Source organism: Neofelis nebulosa, chromosome 14 (assembly GCF_028018385.1).
Source record: "Neofelis nebulosa isolate mNeoNeb1 chromosome 14, mNeoNeb1.pri, whole genome shotgun sequence".
NCBI classification, from domain to species: domain Eukaryota; kingdom Metazoa; phylum Chordata; class Mammalia; order Carnivora; family Felidae; genus Neofelis; species Neofelis nebulosa.
The window spans coordinates 47,495,468-47,515,776 of record NC_080795.1 but is presented as its reverse complement, the minus strand read 5'-3'; the positions used below and the strand labels follow the sequence as shown (position 1 = coordinate 47,515,776).

The 20,309-nt window shown below is 41.7% G+C and overlaps 1 protein-coding gene across 3 annotated transcripts in view; it reads right to left on the bottom strand.

Moving 5' to 3' along the window:
- The window catches only part of GRHL2 (grainyhead like transcription factor 2), a 173,955-nt gene that overhangs the window by 102,161 nt on the left and 51,485 nt on the right, over positions 1-20,309 (bottom strand). For all 3 annotated transcript variants that reach the window (XM_058698717.1, XM_058698715.1, XM_058698716.1), the window contains exons 2-4: positions 19,894-20,089; positions 13,104-13,171; positions 7,558-7,951 (exon numbers count right to left, since the gene is read on the bottom strand). In XM_058698717.1, the coding sequence (XP_058554700.1) occupies positions 7,558-7,951; positions 13,104-13,171; positions 19,894-20,061 (630 nt within the window). In that variant the 5' untranslated portion in view covers positions 20,062-20,089. The remainder of the gene's footprint in view (positions 1-7,557; positions 7,952-13,103; positions 13,172-19,893; positions 20,090-20,309) is intronic.

The following is a 20,309-nucleotide window of genomic DNA, read 5'->3' as shown; positions in this document are numbered from 1 at the left end:
GTGCTACCCACTGAGGTGGAAAACACAAGGAAAGACTACAGGTCAGATTCAGGACAGATGGAGAGTCATACGCAGTTAGATATGAAGGTCTAGAGCAAAGAAGAGAGAGCTGGACTGGAGGAAAACATGTGAAAGCCTTTAGAGATACGTGACAACTGAAGCTGTGGGCATGAAGCCAAGAGCATTTTTAAGAGGAAAGAGTGATCAAAGTATCAAATGGTGCTGCAAAGTACCAGGTGTAACAGACAAGGGCTTCCATGGCCATTGTGTTCGGGAGGTGGGAAGACGACCGCTATCAATCTGAATAACGGGTCATCCAATCACAGCAAATTTGACTACACGCAGAGAAACCGAAATCTTCCTCAAGTATAAAATATGTATGCTAAGCGTTTTCCAAAATGTTGCTTGATGCAGAAACAAATGGATGTAATAAAAGGATAGAAATCTGATGGTACCGTATGCTTTATATCAATATGTCTAAAATAAACATAGTAAAACCAAGTGCATTAGTCACAAGTGAAACTATGTTCCAATTTAGTACTTGATTCAACACTTTTAAGACTTTTATCCTTAAAAAACATTTTTTTTTAATTTGAGTATAGTTGACACACAATGCTAAAGTAGTTTCAGGTGTCCAACATAGTGAGTGAACTTCTCTCTATATTATGCTACGGTCGCCACAAGTGTAGCTGCTATCTGTCACCATAGGCTTTTGCAGTATCATTGACTATATTCCTTACGCTGTGCCTTTTATCCCCATGGCTTATTCATTCCATAACTGGAAGCCTGTATCTCCCACTCCCCTTCACCCATTTTGCCCATCTCCCCCACTCTCCTTCCCTCTGGCAACCAACAGTTTGTTCTCTGTATTTATAGATCTAATTCTACTTTTCGTTTGTTTATTCATTTGTTTTGTTTTTTAGATTCCAAAATGAGTGAAATCATATGGTGTTTGTCGTTCTCAGACTGACTTATTTCACTTAGCATTACACCCCCTAGGTCCATCCAGGTTGTTGCAAATGGCAAGATCGCATCTTTTTTTGTGATGGATTATTACTCCATGGTGTGTGGGTGTGTGCGTGCGTGTGTGTGTGTGTGTGTGTGTGTGTGTACAAGATATACGTAACTTTCTCTCTTTCTTTCTTACTAAAGTATTATTCTTTGAATGTGTGGGAGGAAATGAGCTCCTAGTTAAAAATTAATCATGCTGGGGCGCCTGGGTGGCTCAGTCAGTTAAGCGTCCAACTTCGGCTCAGGCCACGTTCTCATGGTTCATGAGTTCGAGCCCCACATTGGGCTCTGTGCTGACAGCTCAGAGACTGGAGCCTGCCTCAGATTCTGTGTCTTCCTCTCCCTCTGCCCCCTCTCCTGCTCATGCTCTTTCTCTCTCTCTCTCAAAAATAAATAAACATTAAGAAAAAAACTGAAAAACAATTAATCCTACTGGACAGGGCTTAGATTCAGGATAGCTTCCAGTTATCAGTCTACAGATGAATATAAAATCACTAACTAACCATCGTAGATCTATTGGGTATGACAAATAATCATTCCTTGCTTTCATTTCAGGATTCTCTGCAAACTATGTTAATTTGACAAGTAACATACCAAGGACTGAATTATGAAATACATGGTAGAAATATCTGGTGCTTGCCCATGTATATAGTTCTTCTCATTCCTAAGCACATGGCAGAACTAAACTTCTCAGCCCTCTTGCAGTTAGTTAGTTAAGACCATGTGACTAGTTCTAGCCAATGAAAGATGAACGGGAGTGATGCATGTCACTATCAGGTCATAGTATTTACAAGTCAGTCTGCAATCTTCATGATCTCACTTCCCAAGCAGGGGGGCCCAGAGGCCACATATGAAGACAGGAATGTCATAAGATGGAGGGAATCTGGATTCCTGAGTCATTAATTAGAAAGAGGTCTGTAGACATGTATCAGGATTCTTACTAATAAGAAATAAACTTTTAGTGTATTAAATCACTAAGACTCTGGTGCTCCTTTATTCATACAGGTAGATAGACTCATTTTAACTGACACAAAATTGTAGTACAGAATAAGCAAATTCTTCTTTCCATTTTGATTCTTATTATGACTGTACATATAATTTTTCTGTAAAAACTCTTCTTTCCCTGTCTTATAGACCAATAGTAAGCTTCTACAGGACAGAAATCAAAGCAGCACCAGTAGAAGTAAATATTTACCAAATGTTCTTACAAAGGGACTGCACAATAAAATAGCTAAAATCAATCCATTGAAGAACTTTTTAATGTTACCACTGTCTTAAAAAGCTCCCAGCCTCAGTTGAGCCAAACGGCTCACTTCTCTGATATCCACCTACACACACATACACGCACACACATACAGAAGAATCAGTCTCTAATAAGAAATGAAATTTGTAGGGCACCTGGCTCAGGCAATTAAGCATCTGACTCTTGATTTTGGCTTAGGTCACGATCATAATTAGTGGGCTGGAGCCCCACATCGGGGCCCTGTGCTGACAGCATGGAGCCTACTTGGGATTCTCTCTTTCCCTCTCTGTCTCTGCCCCTCCCCGACTCACATGTGTGCTGTCTCTCAAAACAAATAAACATTTTTAAAAAATAAAATTTGTGGGGCACCTGGGTGGCTCAGTCGGTTAAGCGTCCGACTTCAGCTCAGGTCATGATCTTGCGGTTTGTGAGTTCGAGTACCGCGTCAGGCCCTATGCCGACAGCTCAGAGCCTGGAGCCTACTTTGGATTCTGTGTCTGCCCCTCTCTCTGCCCCTACTGTGCTCATGCTCTGTCTCTCAATAGTAAATGCTAGAAAATTAAAAAAAAAAAAGTAAACCCCCTCTATGTTATGAATTTCTCAATTAGGTTATATAACATTTTTAAAAAATAAAAAAATAAAATAAAATAATAAAATAAAATAAAATAAAATAAAATAAAATAAAATAAAATAATAAAATAAAATAAAATTTGCTAATTCAACAAAGTCCCAAACATTTTAATAGTTTTCCTGAAAGAAGTACCAGATTTTAGACAAATTTTTCTTAGTGAAATTTACCTGGTGAAATTACTCACCTAATCTTAGAACCAGTTAGCAATGCCATGACTAAAGATAACAACAGATCTGACTCCATTTAATTTACATCAGATTTAAATACAATATACAACGTAAACACTGATTTCCAAGACTAGGAGGGCAGCTACGCCCAATGTCCAATGTCGTGAGAATAGTCTTCACATTGAGTTTCATGTAAGTTACTTTCTCATTCCCTTCCAAATAAAACCTGAAATACAATAGTTTCCTTTCACAAGCCTCCTTATCTACAACACAAACACAACTGATAACATACACCCCCAAACAGCATCATGGTTCTGTTGACATTGGGCCACCTCCGTGGACTCTTATGTGACTAATGGGAGATTTCCACACCCGCTGAGAAAAACCTCAGTGGCAAATTTTTAATGAAAAAGCATGTGCCCGACATTCCCATGTGAAGTAAGCTGCTTTTGCTTTCCTCACTAAAACATCCCAACTGCCTGTGGGCAAATCATAAATATTCAATAATGCCAAAAAGCTTACAAGATCCCTGTTCGGTTAAAAAAAAAAAAAAAAAAAGTCTGTTAACTGTTTTAAGCAATATGGCCCAGGAAACTATGGAAGCTAACTTTAAGGCATTATTTTTTATTAGAAAGACATTGAAAGTTTGACTATAAAGCTATCAGAACTCAAGAAATATGGTAGCCTCTTAAGGGCAGGGGATTTATCATGTCTCACTCTGCTCTTCCCCGATTTCACACAGTACAGCAGGGACTCAGTGGTGACAGAGGGTCACCAGAGCAACTTGCCCACCTAACTCCGTATCGACACTGCAGAGAGCCAGTCCCTTTGGCTCTTCTGAAAGATAAGATACCGCTAAAGACATTGACAGAGGACATGCAATTTTGAAAAAAAAGTTGGGGTGAGTCACTCCCTGTCTTTAGGAATGGAACCACTGAGGGTTGGAAGGCCCCACACAGGTCCTGACGCCTGGCAGCCTGTGATGAGTCCCATCTCTACCACTTACTGCAGTATGACCATGGGCATAGGCCGGCTCCCTGTGCCTCAGTTTACTCACTTGGAAAACAAAGATGACAAAAATAGTACACCCCTCATAGGCTTTGGGTGAGGATTAAATGAGCAGAGCACATAGTAAGTAGGCCCATCAAATGTTTATTATTTTCAAATATTATGATTTAGGGTGCAATCTCAGCCTCAGGTGGTGGCATTTTGTCCCAGCGGCAACTAAACGGGCAGCAGGCTGCAAGCATCTGGCACACTGCCACGACATTGACTCCCCTTTAGGAAATTAGAAACCGTCTGTTTCACCTTCTGCCACGGTCTTTTATTGTCCTGGGCAGACTGAAAAATGGGAAGCCAATGACCATCATCTCAAACACAGGGGCATGGCTCCTAAATGTTGGAAAAGCTGACCTGAACCAATAGGGAAAAAAAAAAATGCATTCAATATCCTGGGTCAAAAATTGGAGAACTAACCCACAATTACACTCATTCTACAGAGATCCCAAGGCAACTAAATGGAGACAAGATGTCTTTTTAACAAATGGTGCTGGAACAACTGGAGAGTGATATGGAGAAAAAACAAAAATGGATCTCAACCCTTCCCTTACTCCATTACAAAAGTCACCTCAAAAATGGACGATAAACCTATATGTAAAGGTGAAACTATTAAAAACCTAGGGGAAAAAAGCAAAAGAAAATCTTTGTGACATTGGGTCACACCAAGACTTCTTAAAAAGTACATAAAAAGCATAAACTAGAAGAGAAAAAATTGATCAAGATTAAATATTGTTGCTCGTTGAAAGACACGGTTAAAACAACAACAACAAAAAAGGCTACCTACCGACTGTAAAACATATAACTGATTTCACATTATTTAAGGAACTCTTAACAACTTAATTAAAAGAAGACAGGTCACGGGGCGCCTGGGTGGCTCAGTCGGTTAAGCGTCCGACTTCAGCCAGGTCACGATCTCGCGGTCCGTGAGTTCGAGCCCCGCGTCGGGCTCTGGGCTGATGGCTCGGAGCCTGGAGCCTGCTTCCGATTCTGTGTCTCCCTCTCTCTCTGCCCCTCCCCCGTTCATGCTCTGTCTCTCTCTGTCCCAAAAATAAATTAAAAAAAAAACAAAAACAAAAAAAAAAACGTTGAAAAAAAAAGAAGACAGGTCACTATAAGCTAACTAACTTGGATGTAAATTAAATAAATAAAAAGAAAAAATAAAAAGAAGAAGACAGGTAACCCCATTTAAAAATTGGGTGAGGGGAGCCTGGGTGTTTTGGTCGGTTGGGCAGCTGGCTTCGGCTCGGGTCATGATCTCACGGTGCAGGAGTTCGAGCCCTACATGGGACTCTGTGCTGACAGCTCAGAGCCTGAAGCCTGCTTCCGATTCTGTGTCTCCCTCTCTCTCTCTACCCCTCCCCTGCTCACACTCTGTCTTTCTCTCTCGGTCTCTCAAAAATAAATAAACATTAAAAATTTTTTAAATAAAAAAAAAATTGGGCAAAACATTTGAACAGACTTTTCACAAAAGAAGTTGTAAGAATGGGCAAAGCAGCACATGAATGATGTTCAACACCACTAGACGTCAGAGAAAAGCAAATTCAAACCACAATGAGACATCATCACATATCCACTAAAATAGCTCATGTTAAAAAGACTGACAATACCAAGTTTGGGCAAGGATGAGGAAAATGGAAACCCTCATCTACTGCTGGTGAGAATGAAAATGGCATGGCCACCCGGTACAGCTGTATCTTATAAAGTTGCACATGCATTTACCCCATGACCTAGCAATTCTGGTCCTGGGTTTTTACCCAGGAAATGAAAGCATTCGTCCACATGAAGGCATACACGTAGGGGCGCCTGGGTGGCTCGGTCGGTTGAGCAGCCGACTTCGGCTCAGGTCACGATCTCACAGTCTGTGAGTTCGAGCCCCGCGTCGGGCTCTGTGCTGACGGCCCGGAGCCTGGAGCCTGCTTCGGATTCTGTGGCTCCCTCTCTCTCTGCCCCCTGCCCTGCTCATGCTCTGTCTCTCTCTGTCTCAAAAATAAATAAACATTAAAAAAAAAAAAAAAAAAAAAAGCATACATGTGAATGTTCACAGCAGCATTACTTACTCATAATAGCCAAAACCAGAAGCAACAAAATATGTCCATTAACTGGTGAACAGATATATCACAAACAAATTGTGATAATATGCTTACCATGGAATACTATTTAGCAAGTAAATAAACGATTAACAAAAGCAACAAAATAGAAGAATCTCAAGTGAAAGAAAAATTGGAACTATAGTGACAGAACGCAGGTTAGTGCTTGCCCAGAGCAAGAGAGAGGAGAAGGCTTCAAATACAGGGGCTCAAGAAAACTTTACGGGTGAGGGAACTTTCCTATTGATTCTGACGTTGATTCTGATACAACTACCACAATTTTCAAGCTGGTGAATTTAATAATTTTTTTTTTTACATTTATTCATTTTTGAGAGACAAAGAGAGACAGAGCACAAGCAGGGGAAGGGCAGAGAGAGAGGAAGACACATAATCTGAAGCAGGCTCCAGGCTCCAAGCTCAGCACAGAGCCCGACGCGGGGCTCGAACTCACAAACCGCGAGATCGTGACCTGAGATGAAGTTGGACGCTTAACCGACTGAGCCACCCAGGCACCCCTCAAGCTGGTGAATTTAAAACAAATGAGCAAAGAACCTTGTTTCTGTAAGTTCTACAGGCACATGAAAAGAATATGTGGTCTCTACTTGTAAAGTATAAAATGTACATGCATATACACACTTGATTGCTGATAATACAAATTCTTTCTTGAGTATTCAATCATACTAGGTCTTAAAGAGTCACACTGTTTCAAAAAATGCACAGGCAACATCTTTAGCTACCTTTTGGAAGGTTACAAACTAGACGAGGTCTAGAAAATTATTAAAATACATGTGTCTGGGTGGCTTGGTAGGTTAAACATCTGACTATGGCTCAGTTTGTGATCTCAAAGTTTGTGAGTTCAAGTCCCATGCAAAGCTCTGCTTTGATGGTGCAGAACCTGCTTAGGATTCTCTCTCTCTGTTCCCCTCTCCCACTTATTCTCTGTCTCTCTCTCTCTCTACCTCTCTCTCTCTCTCAAAATAAAAAATCAAATGAAAACTTTAAAAAAAACTTTTTTGAGAGGAAGAGAGAACGCACGAGCAGGGGAGGGGCAGAGAGAGGGAGGGAGGAAGGGGGAGAGAGAAAGAGAGAGAGAGAGAGAGAGAGAGAGAATCTTAAGCAGAGCCTGTCTCAGGGCATGATCTCATCATGACATCGTGACCTGAACGAAAATCAAGTCAGAGGCTTAACTGACGAAGCCACCCAGGCGCCCCTAAAACCTTGTTATACAAACACATGTTTTGAAAACTCTGAACTCACAGTTTCAATTACTTGATCCCACTCCAAAAGCAAACAGAAACAAAACTAGCTGGGGGTTCTGGGTTGAGGTTCTGGCTGCTGCGGACACAGCCAGGGACTCACCTCTGCGGTCCCGTCCTTGAAGCTCTCGCTGTAAGTGCTGTCGGGGGTGCTGCGCTGGTCATCCTTGAGGTAGGTGCTATGGCTGGCCATGGAGGGCACACCATACTGGGTCTGTTCAAAGATAAGCACACGTTGCTCCTCGCCATCTCCCCGGGGACAGTGCACGGGCGGGGCCATGAACACGGGTGTGAAATCTTCAGCTTTCACCACCGTGATTCCGGACACCGGGATGATGGCCGGGCTCTCGGAGATGTTTGTGCTGTACTGTTCCCGTTTCGAGTTCTCCAGGTGGTCTTGATTTAGAGAAAGGTTCACTGGAACAGTCTTTAGGACCTGCACTCGGTTTTCTCCTCCGGTCAGATTACTCTGGGCTTCACTGGTGCCAAGGCAGTTTCTGCATGTTTAAACCCCCCCCACCCCCCCCCAACATAACAGAATTAGAAAGATCACCACTTTGCGACTCCTAATAAAATAACGGGTGCCAGCAACAACCAGTGGATGTTAATGCCATTAGGGAAAAAGCTGATGGTGAACTTTACAAGGGAATGCAGTGGATCTTCGCATGACTAGAGGTAGGACAGTTGTTCCCGGAACCATGCAAATTACCCCGCCTATAAAGTGCAGTTGGGAAAAGGGGAAGAAAAAAAAAAAAAAAAGTTGACCCTGAATTTAGGCAAGCCTTAGATCTAACTCTGTATTTCTCTCAGGGAATACAGAAGGATGGAAGAATAACTTAAACAAAATCAAAAGGAAACAATCATACAAACAGAATGTAACACATCTTACTGACCTGGTTTCTTCAATAAGTTAGAGGCATGAAAAAAAGAAAGGAGGGTGGGAAGCTTGTTCTAGAGTAAGAGATTTGAAAGGCATAACAATCAAACAGGATGAGTAGATCTTGTTTGGATCCTGATTTGAAAAGCCAAAGAGGTGTTTTGAGACAATGGGATCTTTGAGGCAATTGACTATGGACCTCAAGTGAGGTGATTATTGAGGAAGTATTGTTCATTTAGTTACGATAATGATTTTGAGATTATGTAATAAAACGTCCTTTTTATTTAGAGATATAAATGAGAAGCAGCTAGAGATGAAATGACATGATGTCAGGAACTTATTTCAAAGACTACTGCAATAAAAAGAGAGAGAGAGAGAGAGAGAAAAGGTAGACATGGAGCAGGTGTAACCAAAAACTACCACTGCTGAGCCTGGAGAATGGGGTGGGTATTTGGGGGTTCATTATACTGTCCTCTTTATCCCTGGATATGTTTGAAAACTTTCAAAAGAAAAAGTTATAAAATAGTTTTTTTTAGGGGCACCTGGGTGGTTCAGTCAGTTGAACGTCCGTCTGGCTTCAGCTCAGGTCACGATCTCGCGGTCCGTGAGTTCGAGCCCCGCGTCGGGCTCTGGGCTGATGGCTCAGAGCCTGGAGCCTGTTTCCGATTCTGTGTCTCCCTCTCTCTCTGCTCCTCCCCCGCTCATGCTCTGTCTCTCTCTCTCTCTCTCTCTCTCTCTCAAAACTAAATAAACATTAAAAAAAAATTTTTTTAAGGTGGAGGCGGGACAAGAACTTGAAGGGGGGCAGTGGGAAGAATATATTTCACTGTTCTGTGGGCTAACCTCCTTGCAGGAAAGACAAAAGGCAATGAGAATTTATCATTAAAATATTTTCACTAAATGGAGAAACAACACAAGCTCATTGATACCCTTAGCACTGAATTATTTTTGGAGCTTCAGAGAGTGGCGTCACTGGGCTTATGTAAAACAAGCTCTCTCAGATCTCAGACCTCCTGACTGGTACAAAGAGAAAGGAAAGGATTTGGAAAATTAATTCTCACCAGGCTAGGATAAAATACTTTCCACTTATACTACAGAATTCTGGGAGAGAGCAGAAGCAAAGAGAAATTCGTCAATGGAAGAGTATTGTGGATAGCACAGTGATTTTACTAGCAAATTCCCTGTGGTCAGTAAAATTTGGGGCACCTCTCATTTATAGATTATTCTGAATGATATGGAGGGAAAAAAAATACATATTTTGCATGGAGCCCTATCTCCAATGTCTGTGTTTTGTTTTGTTTTGTTTTGAACTAGCGTGTGTGTGTGTGCTTTAAATTAGTTAGCCCACTAGTGTGGGCTAACTGGCATCTCTCATAGAGAGAGAACTATTTGAATAAAATTGCTTCTTCCCAGAATTGACCTCTCCTGGCCCCTCTGAGCTTGCCTAGCTCTCCAGCAGGACTGTGCATTTTTAGCTTTGATTTCTCAGACAAAACCTCAAAGTGAATGAAGCTTGAGGAAAGAATGGCTCCGACATGAATAAAGGCACCAGAAAAATACCTAAACTTTTCTGAGTCTGTCACAAACCTGTAGAAATCATTCCAGAAAGTAATTCTTTAAAAAAATAAAATTGCCAGGCTACATCCTGGCTTTGACCTGCTTTCGTGGTCAGAGCAATACAGTGAATCTGCATATAAGACACGGTGAAATTTAGAAATTACGTTTAATCTGAGTCCAGTTAGCTAGATGATGCCAAACCCAGACCACCCGTTTATGTCAGCATTTCCTAAAACTCCATTGTTTAGAATACTGCATGGGATGTTAACAGATGGTCCTCAAAGACAGGAGTCTGTGATAAAATCAGTATTCAAAAGAAACAAAAAACAAAAACAAAAATTGCCATGACAAACCCAGCCTGGGTGGGTCACAAACATCACGAACACAGAAAAGGCTCCCAGGCATTCCTTCGCCTGTTTAATTATAACCCGGAATTTCCCAAACTAATTTTACCCCAGACTCTTTTGTGGAGGATTAACTAGTAATACATGTGGATAACGTCCTGTGAGTTGGATGTACAAGGGCTGGTTGGTCTACACTGATTAGCTACCAAACCAAGTGTCCAGTTTCTACTCTTCTGGACCTTTATAAGCACACACCTACTGCCTTCGTCAACAGATTCAAAGCTAACCAACCCCACTGCGCTTAGAGTCCATTTCAAGCTAAGTTTGTTAATTCTCTAATCCACGCAAGACACACGAATCCCAAACAAGAGACACCAAGTCAAAATATTTGGGGCATTCTTAGAAGCCAACACAAGTGAACTGTAGAGTCGTATAAACCTATATTGTAAATAAATGTAAATAAACCTATATTATAAACTATAAACCTAGCTGAACCATCGATATTACCACACGATGAGGAAATAATAGACACAGCGTCCTCCTAGAATGTGTAACTGCCTCTGCAGAACAGCGGTAGTTTTAGAAGCTAGAGAACTTTAGAAAGACATCCAAAAAAATGGCTGATTATAGCAAAGTAAGAATTATCGTGAGCTACTGGCTCACCCGCAATAGAATTTAAAGTTGAACCAAATATTGCAATAGGAGGGAAAAAACGCAAGGCTACGAACGGCACATTAAATATGCTTTTTAAAAAATCTGGGTCACGGGGCACCTGGGTGGCTCAGTCGGTTAAGCGGCCGACTTCGGCTCAGGTCACGATCTCACGGTCCGTGAGTTCGAGCCCCGCGTCGGGCTCTGGGCTGATGGCTCAGAGCCTGGAGCCTGCTTCCGATTCTGTGTCTCCCTCTCTCTCTGCCCCTCCCCTGTTCATGCTCTGTCTCTCTCTGTCTCAAAAATAAATAAAACGTTAAAAAAAAAAAAAATTTAAAAATCTGGGTCATGCCAGACTTTCAGTTATTTTTCCAAGTACCAACTTCTATATACAGACAGTTATAATGACACCATGCAAGCACATGGCACCTTAATTCCTGAATATGCTGCAGATCAAATGACATCCTTCCAAATTACATTTGACCTGAAGTCTACGAGGTCATAATTCGTCTACACAAGGTAGTTTTGTCTGTACCCCACTGCCAGTTTTTTTGAAGCTGCTCCACCGAAATCACAAAATAACCATGAAAATACGATGTCGTTCTAAAAGATGCTGTAACGACAAATGGTCTCTTCTATTATGATGCAGACGCAGCACATACTTTAGACATGTTTTTCCCTGACCCTTCTATGAATACTGGTATACGATTTAGCAGACTGCACCTGCTTGGCTTAATAAATACCGGCTAACGGGAGGAAAAGTCACAAGATCTGAAGAGTATCAGGCTCCTTCTCCCTGTCATCACTGCTACCAACTAGGGTCCCCAAGACAGCGTGCAGCATCAGAAGATTCCTTGAAAACTGCACATCAGATGCAGACAGCCTTAACCTTTGCTAAGGGTGTACTTTGGAGGTGATACACAGCCCAGGGCTGCTGGCCGGTGGGGTGGTTCCTGCTGCCGTTCGTGTCATAAACAGGTCCCATCAAGGCCAAGTAAGATCTGGATATATGAGCTAGCAGGGGATTTCATTTCTCCTGACTTCATATTTCCATATGAAAGAATCACCAGGAGCGCCTGGGTGGCTCAGTTGGTCGGGCAGTTGACTTTGGCTCAGGTCATGATCTCACTGTTCTTGAGTTTGAGCCCTGCATCAGGCTCTGTGCTGACAGCTCAGAGCCTGGAGCCTGCTTTGGATTCTGTGTGTGTGTGTGTGTGTGTGTGTGTGTGTGTGTGTGTGCGCGCGCGCGCGCGCACCCCTCCCCCACTCACTCTCTCTCTGTCTCCCAAAAAGATAAATAAATGTTAAAAAAAAATTTTTTTTTAGGAAGAAACACCAAAGGAAAAGCACTGTGGTTTCTCCCCTATTCCTCTGCAGGAAAGGGGTATATCTGATTAATGAGTTTGGGAGAAGTAGCTGAGTAAGGTGGTTCAGTCCCTTCTGGTTCCCTCTTTATATCTGGCTCATCCCGGCCATACAGAGAGGACTCCAGTCACCCCTGCCATACCACAGTGGCCTGTCCCTTCAGGGAGGCTTGCAGTCCTGCCTGAGACTAGGTGAGTAGACATACCTAAGTCAGGATTGACATGTTACAAGCTGCAGATTCAAAAATGGCATTCTCTGTTGGCTTAATCAGAAGGAAAACTGAATTTTTTTTTCCTTTTCAATCTGTCTGTGTCTTGTGTTTCAATCGGTTCTTAATTCAGGATCGCAGGAAAAGGGGTGTCATAGAACGATCTCCTAACATCTGTCCTGCCCCTGCCCCCTCACAGTATGTGCTGCCATGCCTGGTTCTCTACCAACTGCCTCCTGGAGTGAGAAACAGCCCAGTCTCCTTCCTCTCCCCCTCATCAAAAGCAATCTCCACAGGGCTCACTCCCTCAAGGGCTTGATTGTAATTACCCAGCCATGGGATCGATCACAAGAGCTGACCCCGGCAGTACGCTATCTTGCCAGCATTTCACCTCTAACTCGGGATATCCAGGCTTCCAGGAAGGGGGTACATCAAGAGCCTGCTGATGACCCTTTGGATGCAATTTGTGGTCCCTACTGAGAGATCCAGTTTTGGTCAAGACTCTTCAAAGACAGAGAGAAGAGGCTAAACTTTTTGGTCCCATCTTCCCTTAAGAACAAAAATTATAGCTGAATACTATGGTTTTCAAAAACACCGAAAAGGAATTATTTGGGGAGCCAGGCATATCCCTTTACATAATACCATACCTTTTATCCGGCTCTTCCTGGCTGTCACTTGCTTTGCTTACAGATAGCAGCCTCTTGTCTCGAGGAACCTAGAAATATCACCAACCATCAGTGAGATTCACGTAGATGCAATTGTGACCTATGTGCAGAGCTAGAGACCAGCAGAAGCAAAGAAATGAGGTGGAATGTTCTCCGGGAAGAGGTGGCAAATTTGCTACAGGCAGGTGATGGTTAAAGGCGAGTAGCCCGAGTGGCAATGACAATGCATCAGACACACGGGGGTGATGATAAACAGAAGGCCATAATGATCATGATTCTGCTATGCACTGCTGACAGGGGCAATTCTGCCTGGACCCGACCACCGCCCAAGCCCTCCCCACCTTGGAAGTGAATGAGGGGAAAGGAACACCAGGTGTGGACGGCAAATCTGGACGCTGAAGCAGACAGAACTCACAAACCACATCATCATGCGTTAACAAGCATCCTGCTGAACAACAGGGGCTGACCCGCCACTCTGATGAGGGACTTTGGGTGCTGACACGGAGGGCAGCAAACCAGACGTGGGGCTACACTATCTAGTGGGAGAGCAGCATCTAATATACCTGGGCCAGCCTTTAACCACCATCCCCATAGAGTTTGTAGCTTTGCTTCCAAATTCTTCTTCTAACGCACTTTTAGTGTTGTCTTTGCAACCACAATGCCAGCACATTACCTGAAAGGTTATTGAAAAGTACTACTAGAGAAAAGAAACTCCTGCCGGCCGCATTTCTGACCACCATCCAATCACCCTACTGCAGCACGGGTCATTCACATATCTCTGCCATAGTTTCCAAACATATGAATAGTGGGTTTAGATTTGGTGGGTTGGTTAGATGAATGTTTTGTTTGTTTATATATTTTGTTTTGTTTTCTTTTGCTACATCTCCACATCTTCGTGCTAGCCAAACACCTTTGCACTCAAATGCAGCCCTCACTATTTTGACATAAAAGAGCTCTTATGAGAAACATCCCTCTTCTGGATTCTTCTAGAAATTCTTACAGTTTCCACTCACCTGGATACGTACGCAAGCCAGTCAGATGGATGAAGGAGACAGCATAGCAAGGTGGCTACCAGTCAAGACACAGACCTGTCTGGGTTCGAATCTCAGCTCTATCAGTAACTAAGCTCTGCCTCACTTTCCCCATCGGTAAACCACGCTCAATGGCAGTACTATAACTCAGAGCGTCTTTCAGGAAAATTAAATGAGTTAATTTTTTTCAAAGTACTTGGAGTATCTAATATTTTATAATATTTGTTAAATAAAAATAAGCCAATTTTAAGTCTTCTGTTCACGTGCCAGTGTCGAGGGTCTACAGTCTACACTGTAGATAGAAATGAGGTGAATGAGGGGCAACTGGGTGGCTCAGCTGGTCAAGTGTCCAACTTCGGCTTAGGTCATGATCTCATGGTTGGTGAGTTTGAGCCCTGCATAGGGCTGTCTGCTATCAGCACAGAGCCTGCTTCCAATCCTCTGTCCCCTTCTTTTTCTGCCCTCCCCCCGTTCGTTCACACTGTTTCAAAAATAAATAAATATTAAAAAAAAAAAAAGGAATGAGGTGAATGAAACATAGCTCCTATTATCAACTGAGGATGACAGATAATATAAAAACATAAACGTTCAAGCAACATTATTCACAATAGCCAAAAGCTAGAAACAACCCAAATGTCCATCTACAGATGAATGAATAAACAAAATGTGGTATATACATAATGGAATATTATTCAGCCTTAAAAAGAAAGGAAATTCTGAGACATGCTCTAATATGAGTCTTGAAGACATTTAAGCTAAATCCCATGTGACTCAAATCCACCCACTTTCCTCTGGACGCTTGCCTCCTGGTTCAGCCTCCAACATCTCTTCCCTAGGCTGCTGCATCAGCCTGCCAAATGGTCTCTCTTCTCTGTCACTCAGTCCCAGCAAATCCATTCTGGATCCTTTAAGAAGATCCAGACTGGCCTTTAAAATGCAAGTCTAGGGGCGCCTGGGTGGCTCAATCGGTTGAGTGTCTGGCTCTTGATTTTGGCTCAGGTCATGATCTCACAGGTTCCTGAGTCGAAGCCCCGCATCAGGTTCTGTGCTGAGGGTGTGGAGCCGGCTTGGGATTCTCTCTCTCTCTCCCTCTCTCTCTCTCTCTCTCTCTCTCTCTCAAAATGAATAAATAAACTTAAAAAAAAAAAAAAAAAAGGCAAGTCTAATCCCACTATATTCTTACTTAAAATTCTCCAATGCTTCCAATTACTCTTGAGAACATGGCTGCAAAAAACATTCCACCTCAGTTTTGGGTGGCCCCATCACTGCCATGTATATAGTCACACTGTATCTCAAACATGCAATGCTCCTTCTTTCAGCAGAGCCATCAAAGTCCTCTCTGCCTTTGGATACCCATTCTACCTCCATATTTATCATCATTGTTGGATGGTCACAGCTAGTGAAAATTTGTTGGATGGATGGATGGATGGATGGATGGATGGATGGATGGATGGATGGATAGACAGATGGATATGCAGATGGATGGATGGATAAATAGGTGGCTATATAAATGGACAAACAAGCCAGTCAACAGACTGGTTTCCAGCACTCTACAGTCAACAGAACAGTTAGGAACCAACTAGCCAAAGAAGCTATTTTCATAGAGCTGGAATCAGATAAATATGAACCACCAGCTCCTTCAGGGGAGAATGAAGATAAAGTGAGTCAAACCACTTTTAAAATTAACTAACTAATGGAATCTGTTATGTTTTTCTGTCATGCCTGAAATTCATCAAAAGTTCACACTTGACTTTGGAGCTGCTATTGATAAGTAGCTTGAACTGGATATAAAACTAAGCTAATATTTGAGCCCCTAAATTTTGAGAATTGTAGCAATTTGGTTATTTTTTTTTATTTTTTTTAATGTTTATTTATTTTTGAGAGAGAGTGTGTGAGCAGGGAAGGGGCAGAGAGAGGGAGACAATCTGAAACAGACTCCAGGCTCTGAGCTGTCAGCACAGAGCCCAATGTGGGGCTTGAACCCACAAACCGTGAGATCATGACCTGAGCTGAATCCAGATGCTTAACCGACTGAGCCATTCAGGTGCCCTGCAATTTGGTTATTTTTAATAAATCCCATCTAATAAGCTTTGAATGGATTTTTAAAAATTTGAACCCATGTTTAAATGGGGTTCAAAAAAAGGCAATTTCTGGGGCACCTAGTTGGCTCAGTCAGTTACACATCTGACTTCTGCTCAGGTCATTATCTTATGGTTCATGAGTTCAAGCCCCACAGCAGGCTCTGCACTGACAGCTCAGAGCCTGAAGCCTGCTTCGGATCAGTGTCCCCTCTCTCTCTGCCTCTCCCCTGCTCGCACTCTGTCTCTCTCTCTCTCTCTCTCTCTCAAAAATAAAATTAACATTTAAAAAAAAAAAAGGCAATTTCTAGTGGTGGACAGTGTTATGAACTGAATGAATGGTTTCCCCTCAAAGTTTATGTGTTGAAGCCCTAACTCTCAACGTGACTGTATTTGGAGACAGGCTTTGCAGGAGGTAATTAAGGTTAAATGAGGCCATAACAGCGGGGCCCTAGACCAATAAGACTGATGTCCTTATAAGAAAAAGAAGAGACCACAAAGAAATACACAGAGAGAAAAGGCCATATGAGGACACAGCCAGAAGGCAGCCATCTGCAAGTCAGGAAGGAAGAGAAGCCTCACCGGAAATCAAGCCTGCCAGCCCCTTGATCTTGGACTTCCAGCCCCCGGAACTGAGAAAATAAGTTTCTGTTGTTTAAGCTACACAGTCTGTGGAATTCTGTTATGGCAGCCCCTCAGACTAATACAGACAGTGTAATAGAATGGATATTAGGAAATTCACAGGATTGTCTTTTGACCTTGAATAAATCCCACTTAGTTGCTTGAAGTATAAAATATAAAACCTGATGGGCTTCACTGCAGTGATCCTATGGTGACAGTTTAAAAATGTACAGGAAAAGACTTTGAAATGTGTGAACTATTATACCAAGATATGCCTTTGCAGTTTCCAAGGACAGGGATCACCATTTCTTGAGTGCCTGCTGGGTATCACACACTCTTCTCTGTGACAAAGCCCACTACTGTCCCTTGAGGAGTGATGCAGTCCAACCTTAGCAATGAGGAAAAATGGTGTATTTTACAAAAAAGAATCTATTAGCACTTCCAAAGCAGTATAAAAAAAAAATCTATCAAATTTAAGTGACAAAACGGCAGGAATTGTTACAATAATTTAACTTTCCACAGCTTACAACTCAAAAAACAGAATCTCTTTTTTTTCATTAATATTTTACTTTATACAGAAAGAAGGTCTATCCTCAAAGTAGATTTAACTCTGTTAATCTTTAATACCAGCATATATAAGTTGTGAATGTCAGAGATCTCAGGCCTGAAAATGACCACTTGGGCACAGTTTTGGGAAACAAGACTAATTCTTCAACGTTTAAAATGTTTCAAGCAAAAACATAATCAAGCTTGTGTGACATAAAGGGAGCCATGTAACTCTACTTGTCCACACAGTCTCAGAAACCATTTTATTTCAAAGTTTTATATCCTAGGGGCGCGTGGGTCGCTGAGTCAGTTGAGCGTCCGACTTCAGCTCAGGTCATGATCTCGTGGTTCATGAGTTCGAGCCCCGCGCCAGGCTCTGTGCTGATAGCTCAGAGTCTGGAACCTGCTTCAGATTCTGTGTCTCCTTCTCTGTCTCTACCCCTCCCCCGCTTGCACATGCACTCTCTCTCTCTCAAAAATAAATAAAAACATTTAAAAAATGTTTCTATCCTAAATTAATAAATTAATCAGGAAAAATGTTAATTCAGTAGAGTTATAGACTTGACAACAAATTGAGTTTTATGTAAAATCCTTACTCTACATCTCAACATATTTACAGACAGCAATGTTTCAACTTTCCTTTAAATATTAAGAATATGCAAGAGGAGAGGTAACTAGGTACCACATTTACTAATAATTATCCTCTGAACCTATGGGAAATAAAATACATTGCTTTTATAAATTACTAATTATTTGGTTTTGAGGTATATTTCTCTTTTCATCAATACAAAGGAATTGCCATCTAATACAGCTATCTGAAATGACGCCCACCACAACGGGATGGAATAAAATCTATTTGTAAAAAATTAGAATATATTACTTCAAGACATTTCTTAGTATAGTTCTTCAATGTCTTACCAAACTATCAACATGTTAACTTAATATAGTTATAAAAGGAAGCTGTAATGACCCAAGTGATTACATCAGGGTCACTCTTCATGGTGGGAGATCTTTGGAGAGTATGAGAACTCTGGTTTAGGACAGAGAAAGGAAACAACACAATGTGCAAAAGTGGAGAGCTGGAAGGACACAGAGAGCAAGAAACAGGGAGGAAAAGAGGAAGAGATTAAAGCTAACTAAAAGGAAAATTGTTCCTCTTGGGTGATCTCATGATGGGAGGGGGCAGGGGCGGGGATTCAGTTCTTGTTCAAAAATAAAGCGTTCACTGTGCCGACTAGCAACATAAACACAGCCATTGTCACCTTTGTGCCAATTCCCAGCCTACACAGGAACGGTGTTTACAATCAAAGCTGGCAGTAAATCTTCTCATTCGGTAAATACTTGTTGATTTTTTACACTTCACCAGCGCTAAGGGAACTGGTCATCCCTTCGTAAGAAACAGACCACTGTTTCCTGTTTCGTTTCCTGAAATAGTCCTATTTTGAAGGTATTACACGGCAGGTATTTTTGTAAGGTAAGTGAATTACATTCATTTTGTTTCAAGGATTTTTCTAAATAAATATTTAGTGCCCATCAAAACACATGGAAACAAGGGTTATAACAAAAGTGGGTTTTGGAATTGCTGCAAAAGCACTCATTGGAATATTCCTTTCATAAAACTAAAATTATCAATAAATCTAGAAACTCCAAATGGGCATTAAGGAGGGCACTTTCTGGGATGAGCACTGGGTGTCATATGTAAGAGATGAATCACTGAAGCAAAGACCACACTGTATGTTAACTAATTTGAACTTAAATTAAAAAGAAAATGTTTCTATTATTTTTAATAATTATACTATTATATTATATTTATATATTTTTTTATATTTATATATAAAATATATATTTTTATATATAATTTATATATATATAATATATATAATTTTTATATAGTGTATATAATTTTATGTATATATAATTTATAATATATATTTTATATATTTATATATATATTTATATATTTATATATATTATATATAATAATTATTAGAGAAATCTAAAAGCAACCTAAAGGCCCAAAAACTGAGTGATGACTAAATTACAGTATAGCACTCAATGCAATTTTTTTTTAAGTAATCTCTATGCCCAGCGTGGGGCTTGAACTAACAACCCTGAGATCGAGTCACTTGCTCTACAGACTGAGCCAGCCAGGCGCCCCTGTCATCTTTTTATTGACCAAAAATCATAAAGTGAAAATGGCAGCAAGGAAGTATTTGCAATATGGTATGAAGTAGGAGTTATATGCAGATAATATACATGCATGTGAACAGAGGACACAGAAGTCATTATCCCCAACTGAAAACTTCCCGTGGGTGGGTGGTGAAGTTCTGCTCCAGCGATGGGAAAGCAGGGAGGCAAGGAGAACAGAACAGGCTGAGTTCCAATGTGACCTCGGAACTAGTAAGTTTTCTCCACTCCTCCCACCAACCAGGGGGGGGAAGGGGCGGGCCGTTCTCTGGGGACCTGAAGAGGAGCAGGCAGGGCTGCAGGGTCTACCTTGTAGTAGTCGTACAGCAGACCCAGGGCAGCAGCACTGTCCTCGTCACCATTAATGCTCATCATCGCCTTGGTGGCTGCCGTCAGGGGATTCTCCAAATACGACTTCCAGGCTTCATCTTCACTGGTGTAGGCTCTTCGGGTATTGAACGGAGGGTCGCTGGGCATGGGCACTAAGGCCACCAGTCGTTTCGTACTTGAAAGCAAGAGAAATGTGAGGTTCATTATCAGAGAAATGATCCCTTTTCCACCAAATTTATATACATTACATGGTTAATTTGCACTCCCCCAGAGTGGAGAAGGGCAGGTTAACACTAAAGCAGCTGCCACATTGCATTTATAAAGCCCCTAGGCCCCTAAGAAGTAATAATGGTCTTTACAAGGTTGTATGAGGATTAAGTTGAGCCTCTTCGCAC